Source organism: Conger conger, chromosome 13, assembly GCF_963514075.1.
Source record: "Conger conger chromosome 13, fConCon1.1, whole genome shotgun sequence".
Lineage (NCBI taxonomy): Eukaryota > Metazoa > Chordata > Actinopteri > Anguilliformes > Congridae > Conger > Conger conger.
Window position 1 is genome coordinate 42,571,197 of NC_083772.1, and position 22,741 is coordinate 42,593,937.

The 22,741-nt window shown below is 43.1% G+C and overlaps 1 protein-coding gene across 1 annotated transcript; it reads left to right on the forward strand.

Moving 5' to 3' along the window:
• The first annotated feature begins 5,399 nt into the window (after window positions 1–5,399).
• Window positions 5,400–21,940, forward strand: LOC133107745 (14-3-3 protein gamma-B). Its single transcript, XM_061216887.1, has 2 exons — window positions 5,400–5,631; window positions 19,297–21,940. Exons 1-2 carry the CDS (start codon window positions 5,545–5,547, stop codon window positions 19,951–19,953), a joined length of 744 nt encoding a protein of 247 aa, XP_061072871.1. The 5' UTR covers window positions 5,400–5,544; the 3' UTR covers window positions 19,954–21,940.
• Window positions 21,941–22,741: the final 801 nt, after the last annotated feature.

A 22,741-nucleotide genomic window follows, 5' to 3' on the forward strand; every position in this document is an offset into this window, starting at 1 on the left:
ACTTAACTAACTTACTAACGCATCTCCAGTTTCAATTCCGCCTCCCTATTCTATCACTGATGACTTGCTTAGTTTCAGCGAAGTATTCGCACCTGTCTCTCTCTATCTCTGCATCTCCTGATTCTCTGCAATTGTCTACTCTCTAGTCCGGAGCCGTTTGTATTACATGTGTGTCATTGTGAATCCCGTCCACGTTTTCGTTTCCCCCTCGTTATTGTCCTATTACCCTTTCATGTGTCTTACCTGATGTTTATTTGTTAGACCGCCCTCACTCCCATGCCCCGCCTAGTTTGTCTCATTCCCCTGTGTATTTATACCTGTCCTTTTCAGTTACACACTGCTAGTTCGTCTTGTCCTGTTTCTGTTCCCGAGCCCTTGATTCCGTCCCCCAGTTCTAGCCTCCTTGTTGCCTTGCCCTTGCCCTTGCCCTTGCCCTTGCCCTTGCCCTTGCCCTTGCCCTTGCCCCTGAGTCCTTGCCCGAGTTTATTTGGTTTTCTGGTTTTGACCCATGCCTGCTTCCCTGGACTCTTCTTTGCTTTTTGGATTTTTGTACCTCAGCATTTTTGGATGGACCCCCTGGTTTTGATCCTGGCATGTTTTTTGACTCTGCTCTGTCTGCCCCTTTTGATATTAAATCGCCATTTTTCTGCACCCCCATCTGCTTCTGGTTCCTCTGTTCCGCCCGGCATAACAGAACGAACTAGCCAGGCATGGAACCAGCGGACCCCACCCCCTGGGATATGGCGCATGACGCTTCAATTCACTCGGCCCGCATGTGGAGGTTGGAGCAGATCACTGCCCAGCTCACAGCGATCCAGGCCAAGCTCTTCAGACCCGGCCATATCCAACTTCCTTTCCCATCACTAATCCACTCTCCCACTCCACTCCTGACCCGGCTTCCAGAACCACACCTGTTCCAGCTTCTCCTTCAACCCCAGTGCCCGTCTCCGGGTTCCGAGCCCCGTCTGCCCGGGGACTGCTCGTCTCCGGGTTCTGAGCCCCGTCTGCCTGGAGAAACCCCGCCTCGGCCCCCGAGTCGCTTCCGCTCCAGGACCTTGGTCTGGCCCCTGCGCCATGTCTGGCCCAGTCCCAGGCTCTGGCCCCGGCCCAGGCGCTGACTTGGGTTCCAGACCCCTCCAGGTCAAGAAGAAAGAGCCCCGGGCCCGTGCCCGCCTGAGACCCCTCTGAGACCCCTCTGAGACCCCTTGTTCCCTCCGAGAAACCCTCAAGCTCCCTTCCTTCCCTCCGAGACCCCCGTTGCCTTCCGAGATCCCCGTTTTCCCGTCCAAGACCCAAGCTCCCTTCCGAGACCCCCGTTTCCGTCCGTGACCCCCGTTGCCTTCCGAGATCCCTGTTTTTCCGTCCGAGACCCAAGCTCCCTTCTGAGACCCTCATTTCCATCCGAGGAGCCCCCGAGCTCCTTTCCGAGACCCCCGTTCCTGTCCGAGACCCTACCCAGTTCCCCTCAGTGCTGCCCTCATTCCCATTCCTTTGTGCTCTCTGTTTCTCTCTTGTTCCTCCCACCCTCCCTGCTCCTCCTCCCCATGGGTATCTGATGAAATGCCAAGAGGCGTTTCTTAGGGGAGGGGGTACTGTTATGTTCCTGTGTTCTGTGTGTTAGTGTATCATTGTTTAGTATCATTTATTCTTGTAATGTATTATTTTTCATATTTCATGTCTGGTTCTGTTTATATTCATTAGTCTTTGCACTCATCTTCCCCTGTGATGTCTGAGTCAATGTTTTCTAGCCCAGTCACTCCCTTGTCTGCGGGCCCCACTATTCGGGTGTTCACGGTAGTTCTGGGGTTCAGTCTTCCTTCCAATCTTACATTCCTTACTTCCTGCTTTCTCTCCATTTCATGTTTGTACATAGCACTAATATACTAATCCCAACTAACATAGAATTTGTACAGTACTAATTATACTAACACACTAATATGTTTGTCAAACTAACAAACTAACATTCACTAGTTTTGGGTATTTGTAATTTAAATCACTTAACTAACTTACTAACGCATCTCCAGTTTCAATTCTGTTCTGTAACTCCGCCTCCCTGTTCTATCACTGATGACTTGCTTAGTTTCAGCGAAGTATTCGCACCTGTCTGTTTTGACCCTGGCATGTTTTTCGACTCTGCTCTGTCTGCCCCTTTTGATATTAAATCGCCATTTTTCTGCACCCCCGTCTGCTTCTGCTTCCTCTGTTCCCCCCGGCATAACATTGTGGTAAAAATATTTTTTCTTAACGGTGTGATTTCTTAGAACCCTCATTACAATTGTGTATTCAAATAATATTAACTGGCAAAACTACGTGCACAAGAAGAATATACTCAGTGCTGGTGGCCACTTGTTAGGCACATCTACCTAGTGGAGGTTGTACACTTGGATGGGCCAGGCTACTTTCTCTCCTCAGTAAGTGACAAAATTGTTTTCTGGGGAGACAGCCAAATTTTGCCCCTGTCTCCCTCCCAGGGGACACCCAAGGGCGGATGAGTCAGTCTGGTGCTTTTGGCGACCACATCAGAGATGAGGATGGTTGTTCCGGAAGGGGGGGGGGGGGTCTTGGGGGCTGACTGGGACATTATTCAGGGGCAGCCTGTAGCGTAGTGGTTAAGGTACATGACCCTGTAGCGTAGTGGTTAAGGTACATGACCCTGTAGCGTAGTGGTTAAGGTACATGATTGGGACCTGTAGCGTAGTGGTTAAGGTACATGACTGGGACCTGCACGGTCGATGGTTTGATCCCCAGTGTAGCCACAATAAGATCCATTGGGCCCTTGAGTAAGGCCCTTAACCCTGCAATGCTCCAGGGGAGGATTGTCTCCTGCTTAGTCTAATCAACTGCACGTCGCTCTGGATAAGAGCCAAAATACCATTAATGTAATGTATCCTCCTTTCCTGCACTACAATCTCATCTCCTATATGGATGTATAGTACAGAGGAAGGAGGATACATCTTTGTCTCCTGCTTAGTCTAATCAACTGTAAATTGCTTTGGATAAAAGTGTCAGCCAAGTGACATGCAATGTATTCAGGGGTGTGGCTTATCCAAGCAATAGTCGTACTGCCGGTCTGCTCGTGAGTCGTGACTGCTGGCTGCCATCCCGAGGACAGGAAGTGGATGAAGGGCAGGAGTCTGGGAGTTCTGGCATGCATGGAGAAGCAAGGGTAGAACTTGCATGTAGATGTTGGGTTCAGGGGGGAGGCTTGTGTGGTGGTCTTCTGTTAAATCGCAGTTTCTTCCCACTTACTACCAAAGCACTGTGAAGTGTGAGCCAATGGAAGGTTAAATGTCCACCTCAAAATCAACCATTTTTTGTCATTTGTTTTTTACCTAGCTTTCCTGATATTATTCCTTCATCAATAATAGCTTCAATCAGGGGCATAGCTAGCAATTCTGGGCCCCCTGAAAGAATATTGCTCAAGGCCAGGCATGCAGAACAAGGGCCGATCCGTTTCAGGATTTCGTGCAAACTTCTGGTCTTAATGATTTAATTGGCTCAATCATATCTCATCTGACATGTGTATGAGTACTGGCTACAGCTGCAGACTGCAAGTGTATCCTAATGATTTTACTGCTCAAGTACAGGCTTGAACCAGGGTAATTTATATAGCTGTCAGCCAATTAAAAACAAGGCAATTGGTTGGAACAAAAACCAGTACACAGACCAGCCCTCGAGGACCGGGAGTGTTCACCCATGCTCTAGGCCCATTCTTATTTTTTGTGGGCTCTCTCCAGCTGTGGGCTCCCCTCAGCTGTGGGCTCCCTTCCAAGCTGTAGCCCCTTAGGATCCTCAGCACCTTTATCCCCACTCTCGAGTGACAGCCCTGGTTACAGTGCAAACAATTCAAGTTTCTCAATGAGTGGGCCTGCTCTAGTGGTATAGATTGTCTTGCTGCATAACCCAATTCAGTTTCAGCTCACGGACAGATGACCAGACATACTCCTTGAGAATTGTCAGATACAGAGCAGAATTTATGGCAGCAAAGCATCTCCACATCCTCACACTACCACCACCATATTTTACATATACTCTCCTATGAACACTGACCTTAGCTGAGCCTAGAGAGATCCTGGGAAGAATCACCACTGTCCCGAGTGTTCTCCATTCAGAGATATTCTGGAATTGGCTTTGATCGTGGCATAGTGTGTTTGTAGAAACTTTGTGGTGACTACTTCACTCTGATAGTAAGGTTCAATATCAGTGAGGTTTAGATTCAACATGGCTGGCTAGCCTATGTTTAATCAGCTGAATCTAATTATCAATAACATTTGGATGGACAACTAAGGGGGCAATTACTTTTTCACATGGGTGATATCGGTTTTGATGACTCTTTTAATGAAATATTCAATGAAACCTGATGAAGACCTAGTGTCGTTATGCGTTGGTCTTGTTCTTGCCTGTCCTAATAAAGGCTTTTTATCCATTTCTTTCACCCGAAGGCAACTTTTTTCAAGGAATATTGCTTCAAATTATATAATCATTTCAAATATGTGGTTTGTGTTTACTCAGTTTCCCTTTGTCTAAAGATTCAGTGTGACAAATATGCAATAATAGATCACGAAAGGGACAAACGTTTTCAGCTTATATTACATTACATTAGTGGCATTTGGCAGACGCTCTTATCCAGAGCGACGTACAGTTGATTAGACTAAGCAGGAGACAATCCCCCCCCTGGAGCAATGCAGGGTTAAGGGCCTTGCTCAAGTGCCCAACGGCTGTGCGGATATTATGTTGGCTACACCGGGATTAGAGCCACCGACCTTGCGTGTCCCAGTCCTTTACCCTAACCACTACACTACAGGCCACCCCTGATATGTAAATGTATATGTATTAAATATATGTAAATACGTATAAATACTGGCTATTATATTTCCATACTATAGTCAAACTCTGTAAATATAGGTATAAAAAATGTCCAATGAATACATTTGAAATATACATCCATACAAAAGTACATATGTTAAAATGAATGTAGTTTCCAAATACTCCACATATCATTTTCTCATATAGGTTGCTGTGAAGAGCTTTCATGAGAGATCATTATGTAATTAATGCAAGCTAATTTCATAATCGTAATACATTGGATCCCATAGGAATTCGCTGTTACATGTAGGCTAGGCCTGAATAAATAAATGTAATTTAGGAATGGCAGATTCCCGGGGTGAAGTGCTTCCCCTCGGAAAAATAGGCTACAGCAAATTGCCTGAATTAGCATGTATTCCATGGTGCTTGTCCTGTCTGACCAACTCATGGCTGACTCCAATCCGTGATTCCGATTCGCAGGACTGCAGTCACTCAGGAAGCCCGGACTACCGAATAAGGACGGTCACATCATGACCCAGGCACCCGCCTTTTTAGAGTGATGACGCAGCCTAGAGAAAGCGCGAGGAGGGGGGTAGGGGTGTCCCGTCGGCACGCGCAGACAGCAGGGAGCAGCTGCGGCAAGAAGATCGCGTACCGTTTCGCCGTTTTGTGAGCAGCTAACATTTTGACATTTAATTTAAAAAGACAGATAAAGGCTCAAAACCAACGACAATTAAAATGGTAGATCGCGAGCAACTGGTACAGAAAGCCAGGCTGGCTGAGCAAGCAGAGAGATACGATGATATGGCTGCTGCCATGAAATCGGTGAGTTTCTCCTTCAAAATCGCATTTATTTTAAAATAGCATATGAGCAAAGCGCGGCGGCTTCTATTATTATATGTCTCCTTAGATTTCAGTGTTCTCTTTATTTCCCCACTAATGCGGACACCATGTATTCTGTTAGCCTATGTCCATTATATGTTGACATGTGTGTGGTCCTGACTGAAACCATTTGAAAAAATATGACATTTTGTAACTAAGTGAATTGCTGATATGACGGTGTTTTGTGCAACAGTACCTTACTTGGGCAGACGATGAACCAAAACGTTGTAAAATTTAAAATCTGACATGCAGGGAACGCTTCTGAATGTACAACATGTCCTAAGATCTGGCTGTCTCTCGCCCCCACCTTCTCTCTTAATCACCGTATAGAGCCATACGATCATAGATACATAACACTACAAAATTTCTAAATGTAGCCTACAGTGTACTGACATAGCCTACTTTAATACTGAATGATATATAAACACCTATACAATACAATTAAAGCCAATCTACTGATGGCAGACTGTTTGATCTTGGGGCGGTGCCTTCTGCTATGGCTAATACAATAACTCAGCATTTTTACAGAGAATAAAACAGAACAAGACGTTGCAAAAATTAAACGGAGCAAGTCACTAAAATATTATTGCATGCACCTAAAGATGATGTAGCCTACATTTCCACTGCTGGGCTCTATTTTGGCATAAGGAGAACTGAGCTTGCTTTATAGACGTTGAAGTCGGAATCGGTTATTTGACTGGAGCTTCTCTCATTGTGAGGTTGCATTCTGATAACATCCTCGAGTATTCTTTATTGACTTGTCATGCTAAATTGGGCTTCTACTTCGTGGTCGGGATATTACCGCATCAATTTAAATATCAGATTTGTGGTAGCCTATGCGTTGCTGTGGGCTCATTTCGTTTCTCCGATAAAACGTTTGATGTGTTGCCATCAATAATAACCTTCATTCTATATTTCAGTCTGCACCTTGGAAATGTAAGAGCTCTTTACACAAAACAAACGTTGGAGGCAGCAGCATTCCTTCCAGAATGTTCCCTAGTTGTCATATTGCAGTGAAAGTCGGTATTCAGATTGGATATACCCCGGTTTCCTTCCTCTCCGCAATATTACTGTTTGTGGGCATTCCGGCAGGATACCAGTAATTCAGGGGCATACGAATTTAGACGCAGAGTAAACTAATACTAGAATTGTTGAACGCGGTGAAGCTGCGGAAGATGATTCTATATTTCACGGCTTTGGCATAGGCTATCCAATCTCAATACAGTTAGCGAAACGAAGACTGGGTTACTGAGATTTTTCAGCACTTTTTAAGTGATACATGTGATGAAATATAGATGTTAAAGCAATGATTTTAGTCATAAAGATACGTGTCATATCGCATTGCAATACCCGAAAGACGTTACCCTCTGATTGCCTGAGTCCTCACGGCCTTGTGTAATTAATGCGTAATAGCAAGCAGATTGTGGCTGTGCAGACTGCATTATGTTGCAGACGTCCTGCTTCTTCCGTGGTTTTGGAGCCCATCGGCAGGCTAGAGTGCTCGTTATTATACATTTTTTACATATGTAAGAATATGTATCTGTTGTGATGATCATTTGAAATGTGAAATGCACTAGACTTAATGCAGTATATTATTTAACGATAAGTACATTGTCAGTTGAGCTCCTTTGTGCAATACAAAGAAACAGTACAACAAAACCAGTCATTGCCATTGTGCTGGCAAGACAGAGACCCAAGGCTTATACATCCGTAAGTAATTCAGATCTACAGATATGCTAACACGAGCAATGATTTGACATTTATTCCAATTCATATTGAGATTTCATTCTTTGATTGATTGAGGGTAAAAACCAGTAAGCCAAGTTCCTTATGGCGCAAGAGAAAAGGCGCTGAGGTCAGATAGCTAGAACTAGTGGTGGCGACCAGGTTAGTGTGTATTTCCTGTTTAAAATTTGTGCTTTGTCAGTGCAGTGGCCACTGGGCCTCGGTGCAGTGGAGGGGTGTGTCCCCCGCCTCTCCCATTATGCTATGGGAGGTCCCTGGCTACTGCAGGGTTGATGGCTCACCAATAGCAGCCAAAATAATCAGTGTCATGGAAGGAGACTGTGTACACTATCAAGTCATGGTACAATTTTCTACATAGTTGGTATCTTGTTGTGCTAATTTAACTGATACTAGTGCTGCTGCTATGACTACTGCAACTACTACTATGACCACTACACTGCCGTGTATTGTGACTATGTTTGTTCATGGAGGGGGTATAGTTGAATGTTCTTTTTCTGGAGAGGAGGATGTATAACAGTTATCTTGTTTCTACTGGCACAATGCCCATTTGTTTTCATGCTAATGCCTCCGTGTACAATGCTTGCCTTTGATTTAATTTTGTCTGTGCATTGGTGTATGCAGCGATAATAGTTGCGGCCAATCAGGGGAGGTATGCCGTATTAGTTTATCCTGCTCTATCACAGCTAGAACTAGAATTGAATATTTCTCTTTCTGCCATTCAGTGGAAACTTAATTAGCAATAACCCTGGATGCAAAAGGATGCATCCATCCATGATATCAGCGTCAGTCAGCAAAAGCCAAAGCAAGAACCTCAGCGTTCCCAGCTCTTCCCTTTTTCATTCCAGATTTATTTTACATATCTAGCGTGCAGAGCCAATGACCTTAAATGGCCGTCTTTTTAAGCATAATGTATTTAAATAGCCTGATGTATACCACAGCAACTTCAGACTAAATGTCTTGATCAGACTATCCTAACCATTGTACTAGACAGCTGCCAAATACAATGCTTGAATAAATGAGGTCTAACACAACTAGGTCGAGGGTTTGCACAGGAAGCCTTAAAGCATTATTTTAGTAATCTTCATAGGTTTGTATTATAACTCTTATGACCATTCTGTGCTGTGAAATTGGGATTAAGGATGACATTTTTAACATATGTTATACCATAACTGGAGTAAAACCCAGCTATCTCAGACATAAACATTTCTTGAGAGGGTTGTTGATTTTAAAAATGTCATTTTAACAATGTTCATAATTAAAACTCATAAATGATAAACAGATTATCTATATTAACATACATTCCTAGTTTTCTTAACTGCAGAAGACGCCATCCTCAGGCAGTTTAGAGTGATGAAGTGTCACCATGGTTACTTGCCCTAGACCTCAAAGCTACTAAACCTGCCTGTTTCAATGTTAAAGGCTTGATGAAAGAGGCTCAGAAGCACTTCCTCCTATTAACGGCAGGGCAAGTCTGTCCTCATTTGACACCGTTTCTTAAAAGTGAACGTTCCAATCCTGATCAATCCTTGAAACAAAATCAATTTTCCTATTTTTTTTTGCTGACCTCTTTAATTAGCACATTTCCAGCAGTCGGGCAGCGGTTTCATTTCACGAACATTCGCTCTGCTCCGAAGACTCATCCGTTTGTCTGCCCCGGATTTTGACGTGTATGAAAAAAAATCTGTCTGAAAAACCTCACGAGTCACGAGCGCTGCCACCCAAATGTGATTATTTTATGATAGATCCTTCACGTGCTTCGCTTATGAAAGTCCGGGCCAGGAGAGAGAGGGACTGGAGAGAGAGACGGCTCGGCGGTTGAAGCGTTGCAGCGAGCCGCCCGTAGCTGTGAGCTCAGGTATCACACGCCATTTTGGTGCAACATTTTTCTGGAGAGGGAAAGCAGGGTCCTCCGTCAGGTCGCACGGGAGGATTCGCTCCTCTGTGTTCCAGTTGAGCTCGACCGGGTTCACAGTTACCCGCTCCGTCACGCGTCTGCTCCCAGCTTATTTCCCGTACGCTCTGGTCTGATTATTTGCCTGTGTAGAGATGCGCAGCGAGCGGATTTTCCGAGCAATTATTTTTGATCTTCAGCTCATTATTAATGCCAGTAATCAGGGGCATTAATGAAGTATCAGCGGCAGGGTTCTTTTGTTACTCCTACATATATGCTAATTCTTCCCCTGAAACCCACTCACCTACCGCTCGAGTGCTGCTCTTAAGACAAAGGCGTTCGCGCCGATTTGACAGCCATTAGCGGGAACGCCGGCGCTTCCCGTTCTAGACTCGCGAATGGCTATAGCGCTCGTCTCGGTTTTGCAACGGGCATATACTGTACATACTAAATCTCTCTGGGCGAGACCAGATTTCAGATTTCACTGCACAGGCCTGGTATGCCGAAGGAAGCGATACACATACACTGCTCACCGTAGGAGTGTTAATGAGGAGATAATCGAACGGTGGGGGTTGCTGGAGACCTTTCTCTGAAGGCTGCTTTACACGGCCGGGGTAAGGAAGTTATTCCTGTTACCCCAGCGGCTCCCGAACTCAGTCCTGGGGGTAACCGTGTGTATGCTGGCTTTCTTTCCAACCGCAATTGCATAACCAGGATTTTTACAAGCGGGTATTTTTTTACTTATTTTGTGCTTTCCGTGATCAGATGGATTATTTACCCTCTTAAGGCACATTATGTGAGAAACGCCTTGAAGAATAAAATCCCCATGTCCACATTGTGCTTATTGTGCTATATTGCAAACAATTATGTAAAAAAAGAGTAACTGGGGGTACTGAACCACTGTGTTAAAGCAAGCCCAAGCCTTGGTGAATTTATTACTCTACAGCAACGGTGTGTAGTCTTTTTGTGAACCTACAGCAGTACATTGAGCATATTGGTCCCCACCAGCCAAATATATGCAGTCTGTACGCTTTATCATACGTTGTGTAAATACATAGTAGGTTAGTGGTAGCCTGCAACCGGATGTTTGGTCGATATTATGGACACCACCACAAGTTGTGTATAACTCAGTTATAGATTGCATTGACCAGTTGGCCTTGCCTTCAGTTACATGCAGTGATGGAGGAGCACTGACATGGAAAATAGTGTAAGCCGGGTGATGCAGACTACACCATAGTTGGCGTATGCCCTTATGAAAAATTGCATGTTCAAAATCCACATGTGAAGAGAACACATACATGTGAACTATAAACAATATCCCACTTACCATATGAGACACGGGGGAGAAAGGTAACCTCGGCTCTTTCAAGTCACATGTTTTGTTTTCTCACATGAACATAATAGTTAAACTTTGAAAAAGACAGCGACGCAAAAATGTGAAGATGCAAATGACCAAAAGGCTGCATCTCAATGGCAAAACATGACTGAAAGGCTGCATCTCAATGGCAAAACATGCTGCCTTCCCATTCGAAAGTAATAAATAATGCCTTCTAAGGTGCCTTCATTCAGGCAATTTTGAAGGCAGCGTCGATGCATCCTTTATCGGGTAGGGTATCCCACAATTCTTTGCAATTAACCTTGGGCTTCTGAAGACACTAAATTCACATGTGAAATTGTGATTTTCACACATTAAATTTTCACATGTGAAAAAGCTAATATTTTTGTTAGGGTACATATTTCTATATATACACACACTCAGTGAGCACTTTATTAGGTATTTATTCAACTTATTCTTTAGATTCATTCATTCAAGTTTTCCACTGCTGTAGCCTACTCAGAGGTTTGATGCATTGTGTGTTCGGATATGCTCTTCTGCGTACCACTGTTGTAATGTGTGGTTAACAGTCTGGCCATTCTCCTCTGACCTCTCTCATTAACAAAGCATTTCTGCCCACAGAACTGCTGCTCACTGGATGTTTTTAGTTTTTTCGCGCCATTCTCTGCAAAATCTAGAGACAGTTGCGCGTGAAAATCCCAGGAGATAAGCAGTTTCTGACATACTGAAACCACCTTGTCTGCCACCAACAATCATTCCATGGTCAATGTCACTTAGATCACCTTTTTCCCCATTCTGTTGGTTGATGTGAACATTAACTAAAACTCTTGACCTGTATCTGCATCATTATATGCATTGCACTGCTGCCACACATTTGGCTGATTAGATAATCACATGAATAAGTAGGTATATAGGTGTTCCTAATAAAGTGCTCAGTGAGTGTACATTAAAATACAATAATGAAATGTACCATTACAACATATTGTGTGAATGTGATCAACTGTACTGCTTCTGGAGCCCGCCATTTTCTCACTAAATTGCTTCTTCAATCGAAAAGTGATTCTTTTATTGCTTTAAACCTTCTGAGTCAGACTTGGAATAGCTCATGTGAGAATCACCATTGGTAATGTGAACGCTGATATCTTTTAAATCTTTTTACCTGTTTCTGTCTAAGCAATGAGATGTTTTCCTCTCTCACTCTCCGGGTGAGATTAAGTTTGGGGAAGGTTACGCTGTACGCAGGGTGTTTCTGTTCCCCCCAGTGTGCACATTCAGTCCTGTCTCACATCGTTTCCACTTGTCCCACTCTAAGTCTCTCTGGAGGATCTAGTTCATATGGTCACGGATTTGAAAGAGTTGCAGATTAAATATTAAGTGAAACATTAACTTTCTCTGTTTTGAAAATACTCCCATTTGATCATAAAAATGTTCCAAATGTACAAGCTGAGATTAAGAAAGTGATGTTTTGTACAGTTTCGTTAGCTAATTATGCAAAACAGTAATAATTTTGCATAATTCTGAGAGTCGGAATGTATCATTTTCGACAGAAATCCTCCTATTTGCAAAAACAATGTCCTACAATATAGCATATAGCACAAATAATATTTCAGTTAGTTCAGAATTGCAAATAATTCTGCTTGCACATCTATATTACTCTGCTAGCCAGCAAGTATTGCAAGCAATAATGCTGATGCATTCAATCTCACTGTAGCTCCCTAAGGTGATTCTGAAGTTAAGATGTAGTGAAATCTACTGGGTTGTTTTGTGCAGAAGTAGCTAAGTAGCACCAGACAGTGTTTAAAAATTGGAAGTGAATTGAAGTGTCATTAAATCGGAGTAATGGTGGCTACAGGGTGCTGAGTTACAGGAGTATATTTAAAGATATTTGGTGCTTTAAATAAAACGATACATTAGCAATAGCTTAACAATAAATAAGATTTACTTGGGCTTCATGCTACAAAAGTGAAACAATTGTGACCAACATCACCGTTGATGAGAAAGACACAATTTTGAGTGTGCCATTCTTTATGTCAGTGTAGCACACAAGGACCCCTGTGGAAAACATATTTTTACGAAATGCGGCTCATGAAAAGTGATTAAATACGTTGGCGGCATTAAAACAACAATAGCAAAATAAACAAGTATTTTTTTAGCACAAGTTTTGTCCTTGACAATCCAGATTCGATAGAAAATGCAGTCTTGACTTACCCTAAGAGGTAAGTTTTGTCTCGTTTCCAAACTTTTAACGTTGGCGTAAGTACGTGTTAGAAACAACAGATGAGAAAATAACTGGTGTGGAAATGAAAAAAACAAGGTGCGATAATGAAATGGATGCGCTCCAATACATACCTCTCTAGTTCTATTTTATAATGAGAAGAGAAAAAAAACAAAGAAAAGAGCATTTGCTGGAGTTCATCCATATCCTTAGCCAAGCATTCATTATTTGAGCCTGGTTTTTATTCACAGTGTGAAGAATCTGTTTGTAGCTGTGCTCTCACGTATTCCATCGTGACGTTCATGCAGGTCCCTCTTTCAAAGCTGCTATATGGCCACGTAAATTAATTCAGAGTTAGGCCGTTAGAAGAGGAAAACAGCTTACGCAAACCGAACAGCTTCGCCCGCGTACAGTATATTGCGCGGTGTCGGTTTTTGCCGCTCGCTTCCTGCTGGAACGGTGAAGTTCTCTGTCGAGGGCCCGCCGAGCGTGCGGAGATGAGAAACCAGGGGCTGGGAGTCACGCGGGTGAAAAGGTCAGTTTGCGCTGGGGCGAAATGTCATGGCGACACGTGAGCTGCCCATGCAGTGATCATCTTCACCCGCTGTACAGCTGGCCCCGGAGAGCTCGTGAGAATACCCCCCCTCTCTCTCTCTCTCTCTCTCCCTCCATCCCTCCCTTCCTCCCTCCCTCCCCTTCACCCTTTTCCACAACCCACCCCCCCCCCCCTCCCCCCGCCGTCTTTCAACGCTGCGCTCCCTCGCAATTACAGAGCAGGGCCGGCGAGCCGAAGGAGAGCCCGGCTCGTCATGGAAACGAGGGACAGCACGCTCACAGCCTCGGCAGGAGGGGGAAAAACACCGTATGATTCTGACATTCTCACACCCCCCAGCACAAAAGAGAGTGTTATTAATATGATTATCCTGGAGAGTAGGGACGTGGTGAGCATTCGGGCTTATCGAATATCATTACGCCATTTCTCCCCTTCCCCATTCTCTTTGATCTCCGTATATTTCTAAGTGACCAGAAATTTTACGTTTAGTTTCATAATTCAGAGTAATTTCTAAAGCCTTTACATGGATTATTCTCATTTTGTATTCTGTACATCTGTATTCATTGATCCAATTATCTTATCTTCCAAGATATCGCAGGTTTTTCGTTTATTTATATTGTTATACTTTATTCTACTTATTGCACAGCGGCAATTGAATTGTCTGTCTTTCATGCTTCCCTTCTATTTTAAGGACCCAAATAGATTGTTGGCTTTGGGCGGCTTCCCTGTACGCTTAGTACATGCAAATTCACTCCAAAGCAGACGGGAGTTCTTCACTGGCTGTCCTGTATCAGTTGTATGACATAAGAATGTGAGTGAGTGTTTCATTGTGTATGTGTTGGAATGAAGGAGGGGTGTTTGGTAGATTTTGGATGCTTGTGTACCTGGAGGAAATTTCGATAGAGTACTCATTCGATAGAGTACTCATTCACTCCCGAGGGCCGGGGCGGGGGGGTTCAGGTGGTTGATAAACCAATCAAAGTGACTTCCCTGTATTTATGGAATACTAAAATGACCTTCCGTGGCAAAAACAAGACACATAAACCAGAGGGGAAGAAAGCCTTAATAATCAATAAAATATATGGCCAGGTGTTTGTCATGGAAGTCGCAGGTGTCACAGACTCTGTGATTTTAGCCATTTCCATTTCATCTATTTTGTTTTCATTGCTTTTCGTGACTTTTTGGTAGTTTTGGACAGGCACTGTGAGCCTTAACATAGTCTAAACAGTGGGATTTGTAGCCTATTATAGGCTAGGCCTACACCATTTTAACCTTTGCCAAATGTGGGAAAAGCAGTGTGCAAATACAGATTCTAGGAATGTGCTGGCATATTAATGTTAAGTAAATGACAGTAGTCATGTTTAGTGCTTTGTCACATATCCTTTGCAAGCAATGACTGCTTGAATTGTGAGCCTCCGGCATCTCCAGGTGCTCATTGTCTCGTCTTGCTCTGTCAGGCCTGCACTGCAAGGCCAATCATGTTCTAGCTTAGTTAAGCAGATGCGTTGGGTGAAGATTTATTTCAACTGTTTTATGACAACTGGTTCAATGACGTTCACCAACATAGGTCACAACCAAAATAATGACGTGGTGCAAAAAAAACCAAATAAACATCCATGACAATGTGCAAGTTCCATCTGCCTGTTCAATCAACACCAAGCAACAAAGTCTGACGTTTTCCAGGACATTCTACAAATTCTGCAGGTGCTCAACATTAAATGGGACTTCTGTTGAAAACATGTCATGTCTGTCATACGCAATAAATGGAAAAAGTATAAATCAGGATTAATGCCCCCACCACCAGGTTTCACAGATGAAGGGGATCTTTGGATCTTGGGCAGTTATTTTTTCCCTGCAGACGTTGCTCTTCCATCACTCTGTTACAAGTTAAACGTGGCCTCCCCTGGCCTCAAGACCTGTGGATCTTTTAGGTACGTCTCAGCAAACTGTACCCAGTCTATCCCGTGGGGTAGCCTCTGTAGTTCTGTTCATGAACAGACAGTAGTTATTGACAGTCTCCAAAGGCAAACAAAAGCCTGGAATCAAGACTAGATCATGAAAGCTCTTATACCTGCACTAAGGACGCAACTGCACACACCTGACCAATCAATAAAACCTGTGAAGCCATTTGTCCCAAATATTATGGTGCCCTGAAATGAGGATACTATGTTACCATATTTTAAATGGCAATGTCCAGCCATAAAACCAAATCTAAATCTAAAGAAAAGCATTCAAAACTGTCCCTTCAGCTGCTGCGTCTATAAGGGACTTAATCTATAAGGGGCAATCTATAAGGGACTCAATCTATAAGGGGCTTAATCTATAAGGGGCTTAATCTATAAGGGACTTAATCTATAAGGGGCCTAATCTGTAAGGGACTTAATCTATAAGGGGCTTAATCTATAAGGGGCTTAATCTATAAGGGACTGCTTTCACTGCAGCAGTATTGATGCTCTTCTGAAGCTGGGCCGGGCCACTGCCTCTGTAGGCTCCTGGCTGCGGCCTCGCCCACAGCCCCCGTGACTCTGCAGTGATGACCTCGCCCACAGCCCCCGTGACTTTGCAGTGATGACCTCGCCCACAGCCCCCGTGACTCTGCAGTGATGACCTCGCCCACAGCCCCCGTGACTCTGCAGTGATGACCTCGCCCACAGCCCCCGTGACTTTGCAGTGATGACCTCGCCCACAGCCCCCGTGACTTTGCAGTGATGACCTCGCCCACAGCCCCCGTGACTCTGTAGTGATGACCTCGCCCACAGCCCCCGTGACTCTGCAGTGATGACCTCGCCCACAGCCCCCGTGACTCTGCAGTGATGAGTCACCTGTTACCTTGCTGTCATAATTCAGCACACATCCAATGCCTTCTCTGCCTGCTGCTTCTCGGGAAGTTTCACCTCAAATGGTCTCTGTTTTTTACAATATCTCATGTATTTTTGTTGTTTAATTGCCTTACATATATATATATATAAAAAAGATCTGGTTATTTTAATAAAATTACTGGTAATCCACTAAGAATTAGGCCTACAGTAGTTGCGTAGGCCTACATCATAACAAATAAATCAAACTATGGCTTGTTGTATTTCTACGCAGTAGACTTTCTGAAAATAATTCCTCCATTTATAGCTTGCCTGAACTCGAAAATAGCTTATCAGCACAAGAATCAAAGACCTCTAACTCTCTTTTATCTATTATAATTCTCTTATAATTTCAGCAGGGTCTCAAATGAAAATGAATGGGAGTGAATTGGGAGCCTGACAACCATGGGGGAATGGCAATGCTGTTAATAGTCAGCAGGGATAGCTGATGTTGCTAGCATTCAGCCTATGCAAATACAATGGGGTAGGCTCCGCAAAATGACTTGTGTTATGTCAAAGTGAGATATCCCTTTAATAATAACCTCAGTATTGCCACACAGAGAATTTACCTGTACTGGAGGTGAAGAAGCCCAGCGGCAAGCCTCCTTTCCAGTGCTTCACCCATCTCATCTCCTCAGCTAATGGTGGTATTGGCTGCATTCACTTTCGTAAAAAAAAAAAAAAACTATTTAAAAGTTAAGTTTGCATTAAAAGTTAATTAAAGGCAACTATGCCATTACAAATAATAGATGAGTGGACTTTATCAGTGCAACAAAGAAAAAGTAGAATCCTTAAACTAAAGAGCTATAAAGCTATATGATCTAAAGAACTATACAGCTATACGATCTAAAGAGCAATAGCAGTGTTGCAGGGCCCTGCTTTTTTATTGCATCGGATTTTCGATGTGCATCGGATGTGCGTATATCAATTTTTTTGGATTTAGGTTGCAATGCAATGACTGTCCTTGTGCTTGTAGGCTTTGAAAAAAAAATCTCAGTAGCGCACTGAACCTGAACAGAGCTCATACTTACAGTACATATGCTCCTGCGCTTCCACGATATATACCCTGTTTTAGTTCAACACTGGGCGTTTTACAGTGCACTTTGGATCTGATCAGGCGAGTGTGTGTAAACGTGTGTATGTTTGTGTGTTTGGATGCTGTGACATATGTCTATGGTTGACAAAGTAATTGGAAGGTTGAAATGCCAATGAGGGTGTTCAGTACTCTGAATTATTCCAACAGTTGGAGCGTGGTATAAGGACTGTATGTTCTCTTGAGAAGCTGGGACTTGACCATTTTATTCTAGTTTTAGAAAATTCTCATTGTTTCAATGTATGTGCTGTAATATCATTTAAAGTCATTATACTGAGTGGAGTAATACACTTCCCGGTGTAAAAAAAAAAAAAAAAGTTTTAAAGGTACAATAGGTAAGATTTTGGTGTTAAAACATTGTTACAAGACCATTGAAAATCCCTTCCTATCATTGAAAAAGGCTCACTGACGTGTTGACCCTCTGCCTGTGTTTGTAGTCCTTAAATTCGGGGTTTCAAAGTGTACTTTTCTCGGGCCGTCACTCTGTATCAAAACGTTGTACAGCTGTACAACATGCTACAGGCCTGTAATTGCATGTCAGAAGTAATATATGTAGGCCTACAGAGCTTCTCTTAGACCTTTGTGTAGGTTCAATGAGATCACATGCGTATCTACTGCCTTGTCCAGTTGTGACTTTAGTGGTTTGAAAATGTAATGCCAGAATGCTATTATGCTATTATGGCACTTCTGCACAGCCTGTGCCATGCAACACATGGCTGGTTATCGAAAAGGTTCTGCACCACAGGTGCCGTAATTATATAGGTTTGAACAGGGCCCAATCTTGTTCCTGGAGACCCGCAGTCCTGTAGGTTTTAATTCCAACCCTAATTTGGCACACCTCATTCTACTAATTAGCAGCTCAACAAGATCTATAGCTGTTTAATGAGGTGTGCTTGGTTAGGTTTGGGAAGAAAACCTACAGGACGGTACATCTCCAGGAACAGGGTTGGGCAGCTCTGTGTTAGCACCTAGCAGATGGGATTGTGGGGTAGACAGCGGAAAATGTTCTCTGCACTATTGAACGTCCATGCGCTTAGCGTCAGCTGGGTCAGTACACTTCTGTGGGACCCCTTGTGCTGTAATGTTCAGACAATGGGACACAGAGGTCATTTGCCTGTAGAAAATGTCATTGATTTCTTTATTTTGTAGCAGTTGTGATTAAAACTTAAGGATGTGACTAGTGTAAATAGATACTTTGCGTGGCTTAAAGCAGGTCATTACATTACATTACGTGGCATTTAGCAGACGCTCTTATCCAGAGCGACGTACAACAAAGTGCAAATCAATCACAAGAACAAGTGCAAAAGTAGACCTGAGAGGACAGGTCATTTTACTGCTGTGTGATAGTATAATATACCTTTGGGCTTTGTTTTGGGAAACAAACAATTGTGTGTTCCTGGTTAGGAGAGTTAGTAGACTTTAAAAAAAAAAAAAAGGCTTCAATTTTGCAACATTGCCGCTTGGAGTGTTTGCTGTTCAAATGATGAAGGTTGTGTCAACACATTATGTATTGGTATGTGAAAGGGTTATATTCAATTTCTTGTTAACATACTGTATATTATTAATTGTACATGCACAATCAATCCTTTTCCATGCTCATCAGAAATATTGTACACCCACTACAACATCGCACCACCCCCCCCATAGACATGCTACACTGAAGGGCTCCCCTTGACTCTGGTCCCGCCGTGGCTCACTGTAAAGTAAATAAATACATTTTGATTTGATTTGTTTTGATAGTTGTGAAACTAAGCATTATGTTCAAAATACTATTCATGTTTGTATTCAGTCATATCCTAGGCTGCATTCTAATTGAGTGTGGGTCAAAAGAAAAAACATTGATTCCTTTAGTGGGTCTTGGGGAAGTTGGGGAGCCCCTGTCTGACGCTGTCTCCCTCTCCGCTCTGTGTCGTCTCCAGGTGACTGAACTGAACGAGGCCCTCTCCAACGAGGAGAGGAACCTGCTGTCCGTGGCCTACAAGAACGTGGTGGGGGCGCGCCGCTCCTCCTGGCGGGTCATCTCCAGCATCGAGCAGAAGACCTCGGCCGACGGCAACGAGAAGAAGATCGAGATGGTGCGCGCCTACCGCGAGAAGATCGAGAAGGAGCTGGAGGCCGTGTGCCAGGACGTGCTCAACCTGCTGGACAACTTCCTGATCAAGAACTGCAGCGAGACGCAGCACGAGAGCAAGGTCTTCTACCTGAAGATGAAGGGCGACTACTACCGCTACCTGGCCGAGGTGGCCACGGGCGAGAAGAGGGCCACCGTGGTGGAGTCCTCCGAGAAGGCCTACAACGAGGCTCACGAGATCAGCAAGGAGCACATGCAGCCGACCCACCCCATCCGCCTGGGCCTGGCGCTCAACTACTCGGTTTTCTACTACGAGATCCAGAACGCCCCCGAGCAGGCCTGCCACCTGGCGAAAACCGCCTTCGACGACGCCATCGCCGAGCTGGACACCCTCAACGAGGACTCCTACAAAGACTCCACGCTCATCATGCAGCTGCTCCGCGACAACTTGACACTGTGGACGAGCGACCAGCAGGACGACGAGGGAGGGGAGGGCAACAACTAGTGGCGAGCCGCACTCGACGCGCACGGGGCCCGGTGGACTTTGGCAGCCACTTTTGCCGATGTCACTACCGCAGCAGTTCTTTATTTTTCCACGAGTTTAACGAGTAAAATAAACAAATGAAAAAGAGGAGTTTAAGAGGGGAGGTTAAACCTTAGCTGGAAATGATATAGTTAAACAAAAATCTCCTTCCTCGTGGCCTCTTCGATATTTGCCAAAACCACTTAGAGGAAAAAAAAGTCAGTCAGTCAGAAGTGGCTGTTGGGTTGGAACAACAGGCTCACGCTGGCATACGGACTGTTCTTGTAGTACCAAGACGAGCTGCTTATTTAACTTTAGGGGTGGAAGAAGCGTTTTAAAAAGCTTGAACGTGGTAGCCTCGCAAAATCGGGATTGTAGTGGTTCCAGTATGCATGATAAATATGCCATGTTTTTGTTATTCAAAGTTGTCCCAAAATTACACGTCAACATTAATCCTGTGATAAAAATGTCGGTATACAGATGCACGTTACATGCAAGAAAATATAAATCCATTTGAAACAAAGACCCAATTAGTAAAGGAATAGTGAATGGCAAACGCCGATAGCAGTCCTGTTTCCCCTACACTAGATTCCCCATCTATTACTAGTCCTTATGCTTACATTTAAAATATGTAATTTGACTTATGGGTGCCCAAAATGTATTAAAATCTGTCTGTCCCTTAAACACTGCAGAATCTACTGGAACCACTGTCTTTTGCTGGCTAAGGTGCGATTGAAAGCAGAGACGAACAGTCCTAAGTGAATGATCTTCAAGCGGCTTTGAAGTTTGGTTTACTTTTTTTTTCAAATAAATGCACTTGCCTATTATCTATTATACTGTTTCTTCAGTGTAAGACGATTACATCTTCAATATTCTCGATAATTCAATATTGTGCATGCTGGTGATGTATTTATATACAGTAGCTTGACTTTATTAACTTATAATGTAGGTGTTATGTATTCCTATGAACAAGAAAATGACTAGGCATAAATCAGATGACTTTTAATTTATTCTTTTTGTTGTTTTTTTTTCCATTTGCTTATATGCTATACCAAAACAGTGATCGTTAACAATAAATTGATCTGTTATGGATGTTGCTATAGTGACACGCAATTCTTGTATCTGATTTGTTAACGCAAACAAGGAAGAAAAAAGAAGAAAAAAACACCAGTGTTAGCTTAATCTTACTGTCTGGTGTTTGTCATGGTGAAATTATAATTCTGACATTGTAAAACGATATGTTCTTATGTCCTTAGAATGACCTCTCTGTTTGTGCTTCTTATGCCATGTTATGCAGTGAGATATTTAAGGTTTGAACAGTGGTAAAACGTTCAGAATCAGTGTTTGCACACGGACCATAATTTATTTCTGATGGTATATGTTTAAAAAAAATTCGGTTTTTACTTCTAGCTGTCTCATGAGTGATAAGTATCTTGAATGTGAGTGATTATGTAGCAGTCGCACAAGAGAAAAATAATAACAAAATAATAATTATAATAAAACATTAAATATGACTAAGCTCTAACTGCACCATTTCCGAGCTGTTCTTGCACTGCATTATCATCTTGTGGTATACTTTTGTTTTGCAAAGATAAATGTGATCTGTGAGAAAATATGTTGGTTTAACACAATTTTATTCCTCTGTGTGACTAACGTTTGTTGTTTTTTTTTCATTAATTTGTTCATCTTTTGTGACGGCTTGTGGCTTGGAAATAGTGTCCATAAGACCTAGTACACACATACTTAGTTGTATGTTGCTGACATATTCAAGTTTGACTATTTATTAATGTTTTATTTTGTCATCTATGACATTTTATTTTGTTGCCATGTCTCAGGTTTTTATTCTCTGGCTCCAAAGTAAACCTCTCCCGATTATTTGTGTGGGAACGTGTAGGTAGAATGGGAATTTGCTCAGTGTTTATTCCAGAATGTGAAGTTCTCTGGTGAATACATTTTTCTTTGTAATTGATGTTTCTCTCCCCGTGTGTGGCATTTGTGGACACTACAGCAATTGTGATACTGCATTGTATGCTGGTTTGAATCAGATATTTTTGAATGGCTGCATTGTGCTTTTAGATCAGTTTAAAAGTGACTGCCATTGATACTAAGGAATACTGTTTGCTTGCAAGGAAAGAATGAGTGACAGATAAAGTTAAACTAAGTTGGGACATGCGTATTAAGGAAAAATACACTTTTGCAGTTCACCAAAGTCTTTTGCCAATCATAATTTAGTCCGTTTTTTTTTTTCAAAGTTAATTCCCCCACAGTTGTTGAACACAGTATGACAGTATACACACTGTTAAATAAATCAGCTAAAGGCAGCGGATAACCACACTGGAATCCCACAGCTGGCCGTGTTCATTCTGGCTCCATTCTGCTTTTTCCCCTAGCAGACAACGGCTCCTGTTGTCACACACCAGCAGACACATGGGGCCATAGTTCTGCCTTGGTCAGCTCGTGTTTTTGAGTTTCGAGAAGTCGTACAGCGCAAGCTGTGGGAGAATGATATGTAAAATGGAACTGGAATGGAGAAGGCCCAGCAAGAGTAAAGGGGACAAGGGGAGGCTTTATCGTGGGTGTTTAAGAGTGGACCCAGTAGCCAGAATGCAGTTCAGTGTGCCAAGAGAATGTTCCAGAAAGTAGGAACATACAAAGATTCATACTGAGTATTGGATTCCATTTGAAAATGCCATTACTCTTAGTTACTGCAACTCCAAAATCTGATGAGAAATTAATAAGAAAAAAAAATTATGGGCATTATATTGATTCT

Bases quoted from the DNA above. Each gene is read 5' to 3' on its own strand.
- LOC133107745 (XM_061216887.1), top strand. From the start codon at position 5,545: ATGGTAGATCGCGAGCAACTGGTACAGAAAGCCAGGCTGGCTGAGCAA. The intron at 5,632-19,296 runs GTGAGTTTCTCC...TGTCGTCTCCAG, and splicing joins TGGCTGCTGCCATGAAATCG to GTGACTGAACTGAACGAGGC.